The 6000-nt window shown below is 35.5% G+C and overlaps 1 protein-coding gene across 1 annotated transcript in view; it reads left to right on the top strand.

Annotated features, from left to right (window-relative positions):
* Positions 1-520: 520 nt before the first annotated feature.
* The window catches only part of LOC150109398 (uncharacterized), a 28122-nt gene continuing 22642 nt past the window's right edge, over positions 521-6000 (top strand). The window contains exon 1 of the mRNA XM_090402306.1: positions 521-632. Within this exon, the coding sequence (XP_090258432.1) occupies positions 521-632 (112 nt within the window). The remainder of the gene's footprint in view (positions 633-6000) is intronic.

Genomic DNA, 6000 nt, shown 5'->3' with positions numbered 1-6000 from the left:
GCGCTTGATCCGATTATCTAGCCTCCACGTCTATCGACCGTTCCGTCCCCAACATCCCTATCGCTAACAACTTCGGCTACCGCGATCAGTATCTAACAGCTGGGACAATCAGAGCTACAGACAAACATGATCGGTGACGGTACGTTACCTTGGAAACACCCTGACAGATGTACGCACAAATAATGTGCAAGAAAGAAAAAAAAAAAAAAAAAAAAAACTGAAAAGAAGACGGAGTTCAGCCGCACTGGTTGTGATGTCTTGGTAACCATAGAAACGTAACTGCATCGAATGATTGATAACTTCCACAAAACTTGCTTAAATAGGAACACTTCTTAAAGATTGGCGGAGGATTTTCGCTATGCTTTTGTAGAGTACAAAATGAACCACGTGGCAGATCGATCTTTCTGGTTCCTAGAAACAGATAAAACTGTAAATCCTTAAGTATGTGCAGACATTGTTTTTCACTTTGGTACTTAAATAGGAAATGCGATGTATTTCTTTCTGACTTCGAAACTTTAAAATGACATATTTTCAGCTTGGTTTATTTGTTACGCGTTTGGATGCTGTGTTGAATACTGAAACGTGTGATGGGTTTTATGTTTCTTTAGTGTTTAAGATCTTTACAGATACTAGTAAGTCACGTGTTTATTTTTCTCTGCAGATGTTGCAGCCGCATTTTCTATAGTCATATCAGAGAACACCAAACTTATATATATATATATTATTTTTTAATTTAAAATTATAATAAAATTGTAATTTTATTTATTTTTGCATGGCAATGGTCTCACACCAGACAATGTAGTTGATCACACACCTAAAGATCAAGGATTGAGAATCAAATCCAAGTTTCACAATGCGATGAAATATCTCGGGGGTAATCTTTATTTGTGCAAGAGTGCATCTGGAAAGAAGACGGAGTTCAGCCGCACTGGTTGTGATGTCTTGGTAACCATAGAAACGTAACTGCATCGAATGATTGATAACCTCCACAAAACTTGCTTTAAATAGGAACACTTCTTTTGCTTGATTTTTTAGCGTAAATATCCAAAGATGAACAAACAAAGGTGGGGTGCGTTTAAAACTGTTCAACGAATATCTCGCAAAATCAATTTTGTCAGTAGGTTCAAATTCTTTTTTCCCTTCGAAAAATTACAGTTCTGACATAAGCCTTTCCGTTATATTCTTTCAAGTGAGATCGCTTGTCAGCGAACATCAATAGGTTTCAACTAACCGTACATCTGCAGTCTCGGTACCATACTTCGCTTTTTCGATTCTATAAAACTTGCATTATAGTAAGAATGAAAAGAGAGAAAAAAATCTGATCTTAGAATGCTTTTAGCGTTTCACCAGTGCACTTCCGATGATATTTTGTGGTTTACTGTGAGTAGGACGCACTCTTCATTTCAAAGAGTTATACCTTTCACTCTGACTTGGTCGAATCAATGCATGTTTCTTGATTTTACTGTCTCCATTAGACTTTCTCTCCACTCATCAAAATCCTATATTCGATCAAGGACGTGTAATCAAAATTTGTTCAGAATCATCCTTGTTTACTTTGTGATATTTCAAAGAAATTTTCCCAATATAAAACTTAGCATATACTGTTTCAAAAAAAGTATCAGAACACCTGAAGATCTAGATTGGATTTATGTACTGCTCGGGAAAGTGCCTGTGTTCAGAAAACATTTCCAGAAATATACGGTCACTTCATAAGCTTATCACGCAGACTGTACACATATATAGAATTTGATAATTATATCGCATTCAACACAAAACACGAAGATAAACTTATTGAAAGACAGTTGCAAGTAGCGATATGTGGGAAATTAAAAATGAGAAATTGGACGATGAGACATTTGTGTGTTGATCCAAAAATAAAAGGGCTATCAGATGAGGAGAAAGAGGAGAATTGTAAATCATTGGATAAGGACACTTACAAAATGTCTTCGTAAACATTGCAGAAACCAGCAAAACTCGCAGCATGAATTGGTTATTATTAACACCATTTTCGTACATAAATATGTTCATAAAATTACATCGAGATAAATCTTATCGACTACGTTCTTGTTGATAACTATATCTTCACACAGGTTGATGTTAAAAGGGTATACACGTGATATGAATAGGAAATGATCACCGTTTAATTTTGAGTAGAATACAAATGAAAAGATTCTATCCAAACGATATATATATATATATATATATATATATATATATATATATATGAAAGTTTTGATAAGAATCAAAATCGAGCAGCTTTCAGAGATGAAATATTCACATAAACAAATTTAATTGGAGAAAAAACAATGAAAGAATATGAAAACAAGAACCAAAGAAAAATCTGAAGAAAATCATTGATTGATCCAGCCAGAAAGGCAGATGGTGTATGGTTTGGCGTAAAGAAAAACCTCCTTATGGACTCAAGAAACTAAAGAGGCAATCCTAAAAAAAGTGTAACAAAACTTCTAGTAACTAGGCATGTACCTTGAGAGAATACAGAGAATAATGTAAGAAAGCAAAGTGATGGAATAAAGAAAATGTAAACAGTATCATAGATGAGAAAAAAGGTAAACAAAAATGAAACAAACATAAAGATATTCTGGTTGTCTGGAGTCATTATGTATGTATCTTTATAGTACATTAGTACCATCGGAGGGTTAAATATTTTTTTTATCATTCTCTAGTTCGAAAACCCTGCTCAAAAGATGAACCGTGAAATATTTTCAAGCCGCTTCAGGTCTTTGATATCAAATATTTTAAAGCCAAAAAGTCCTACCAGTGGGAAATCAAGAACAGCACAAATGCTGTTTAGAAGAGTAAGGTCAGGATATCGTCCATGAAGATGGAATGTTCTCGATCTGTAGTCCACGTAGGTCAACTCACCGGATTTCATGAATGAGATGAAATCCGGTGAGTTGACGAATCTGTTACCACAAATCTTAATGTCCAGTAACAGTTACCGTAGTGCTGTGTCCTCCCCCAGACTTGAGAGGAAAGAAAAAGCATCTTGTAGAATAAGAATGTCTATTAGTGGCATGGGAGATCCATTCAGAATTGACGAAGTATTTGAATGCTTGAATTCCGAACTGAAGTATTCTGTTGGGAAATTTTCGATAGCATGGAATATTTCACCAGTAGTTCATCAATTTCTTATTTACAGTCACTTTTTTACTTTTTTTTTTAAATCTCCCAATTTTGGATTTTACAAATGCACGCAATGCACTTGACCTTATGTGAAGTGGAAAGTTGTTAGTTTTAGGATGTATCTTCTGGTGCAATACTAAACATTTTTGTAGACTGTAATAATCGCGTCGTTCTAAATATCCTAGGCGACAAGTTCCTATCACGATGCAGTTCCATGGCAATTTGGTTTTTCATTTTTACGGAACAATTTTCATTGGCTGTCTTTGAACCCCGAATTTCACTCAATTCTCATTTAGAATGGGTTTGAAAGAAGTGAGGCCAGAGACAGTTTTATTAGTTGCGTTAAAAGATATTTCGAGAAAGAAATCGCTGAGTACTTCCTTAGAAACATGTCACAAATTGGGAGTGCTTGCCACGCAAGCTGTTTTCTTGTTGGTAGCGAGCATGGTCGACGAAAGCATGTCATGTTTAAATTTCTCTGTCTTCTGATATTTTTAGAAACGTAGGACTTAATGACAAAGTATATTGTCTTTTGCGAAAACAACAATTTTTTTTTCTTTTCGTCTTCCTTCCTTGTTTTTTCTTGGAATCCGATCTTTCAGACTTAGCTTATTCTAATTTGAATGCGTTTAAATAGCACACTGACTTGGGGATCGAGTATGGAGGTAAGTTTAAATTCAGCAGAAGAGAACCGAGCCTCCCAAGACCATTTAAAGTACACAGAATCGGTGCTTGTGCTCACCCAGTTAACAAAGTATTTTTGACACTTTGCTTTTCTTTTATTCTGTAGAAGATTTCATGGGTTGCAGTTATTCTTTTAAATATTTTAACGTTTTGGTACAAAGACACTTTTACGGATTGTCGAAAGATGTAATTTCATATTAATAAAATATATTTTTCTTTATTACACAAGTAATTTGATTTCATTATATCCCCAGGATAATATTTTTTCACAATTTGCTTACATTAAACTTAAAACTTGGGTAGTACAACACCACTGGTTGATGTACTACCCAAGTGATCATTTACACTTGGGCTCGCCGATAGTTTTTTTTGGCATGAAACTCTATGGATTTCGATGGATTTCGATCCGAGTTTCGTACCCGGCTCTAAAAACATAAAGGGATTTACCATCCCCCTTTCTATTAACATATTCGCCGGTAAAATAGCCTTTCGGCTTATTAAATTAGTAATTAACAATAAATATAGGAGTACACCACTTCGGCAATTCGATAGCAGAGGTATGTAAGTTCTTTTTCACTTAAACCTTGTTATCTTCCAGGTCTACCTACTCACTGATGAGACCTCAAAAAAGGTTGAAACCGGTCTGGGTAGTGACCTCTTCTCATAATGTAAAAACAATAAAAACAATATATACATCTATTAGGAGCTGGGTTTTACATTATGAGAGAATATTAAAGTTAGTGACGGATCTTGCTCCACCTTTGCATGGGGTTTCCCTAGTGTTGTACTACCCAAGTGATCATTTACACTTGGGCTCGGCGATAGTTTTTTCGGCATGAAACTCTATGGATTTCGATCCGAGTTTCGTACCCAGCTATAAAAACATAAAGGGATTTACCATCCCCCTTTCTACTAAAACTTCAATGTTCTTTTAAGGCCTAGTCGGCATAACAAGCAGGGGGTTCGAATTCCGCGGTTTGCATGGATGTTTGGAGGTCTGAAGTGGCTAATCTCACGTTTGGTAATGGAACAGGGTTTCCGGATTATGTAAAAGTAAATTAAAATACAAAAATACATAAATGTATAAAAGTACAAAAAATCCTTAGCCCACCAATGGTACTTATATATTGTAGGTTTATCACCTTTCGTAGAATCAAAAAATGTGCTCGGAGAATCAAACAAATGTGATTCTACAAGCGCCCATGCTTTTCATGCGACATTTACGCTCAAATTATGTGATACATGTTTTATTGGAGACTATGAACTGACCTTCTTTTGAAAAGTTTCATGATAAAGCAATATGAAAAGCATATTTTGTCATCATCGTCATCATCATCATCATCAAATTCCTTATATATACCCTCAAGGGGTGTACAGGCTATAATAGTACTACATGAGCAATTGCATCATTACTAACTTCCCATCAACAATTTTCTTCCAAATCATTCTCTCACCTGTCAAGACTCCAACATTATCAGATCTTATATTTCTATCGTCTAAGGCACTTTGTAATGTATCAATCCACCTATATCTTGGTCTTCCTCTGGATCTTTTTCCTGCCAACCTGGCAGAGAACACTTGTTTTGCTAATCTTTCCTCTCCCCTTCTGCTTAAGTGACCGTACCACCTAAGATTAGCCCTGCTGACGCATTCCTGGATGCTGACAATGTCCAGTTATTGGCATTGATGCTATCTGTTCATGCCCCTGATTTTTATCAGGAATCTCATATCTGCAGTCTCTAGTCTTTGGCCAAGTGTTTTACTTCTGATCCAGCTCTCAGATCCATAAGTTAAAATTGACTTGAATACTGTCTTGTATACAGCTAATTTAGTGTTTTGGCTTAATTTCTCTCTTATTCCATATGAATTTATTCAGTTGACTTCCCACCATACCAGCTTTGCTGATTCTGTTGTCTATTTCTATATTTAATTTACCATCTTCACTAAAAATCGTGCCTAAGTAGCTGAAATGTTTTACTTGTTCCACAGTTTCTCCATTCACAGCACAGTTGACATTTTCAATGATTCTGTCTATTTTCATTGTCTTTGTCTTTTTAATACTGACCTTCATACCATATCTATTACAACAGTTATTCACTTTAGTCAGGGAATCTTGCAGACTTGTAGTGGATTTATTTAGAAGTATAACATCATCCGCATGAAGCAAAGAGC

The sequence above is a fragment of the Typopeltis vanoorti genome, chromosome 2 (assembly GCF_054136105.1).
Source record: "Typopeltis vanoorti isolate ZY-2024b chromosome 2, IOZ_Tvanoo_1.0, whole genome shotgun sequence".
NCBI classification, from domain to species: Eukaryota; Metazoa; Arthropoda; class Arachnida; order Uropygi; family Thelyphonidae; genus Typopeltis; species Typopeltis vanoorti.
Note: the sequence above shows the minus strand (reverse complement) of the source record. Positions and strands in the feature narration are given on the sequence as shown.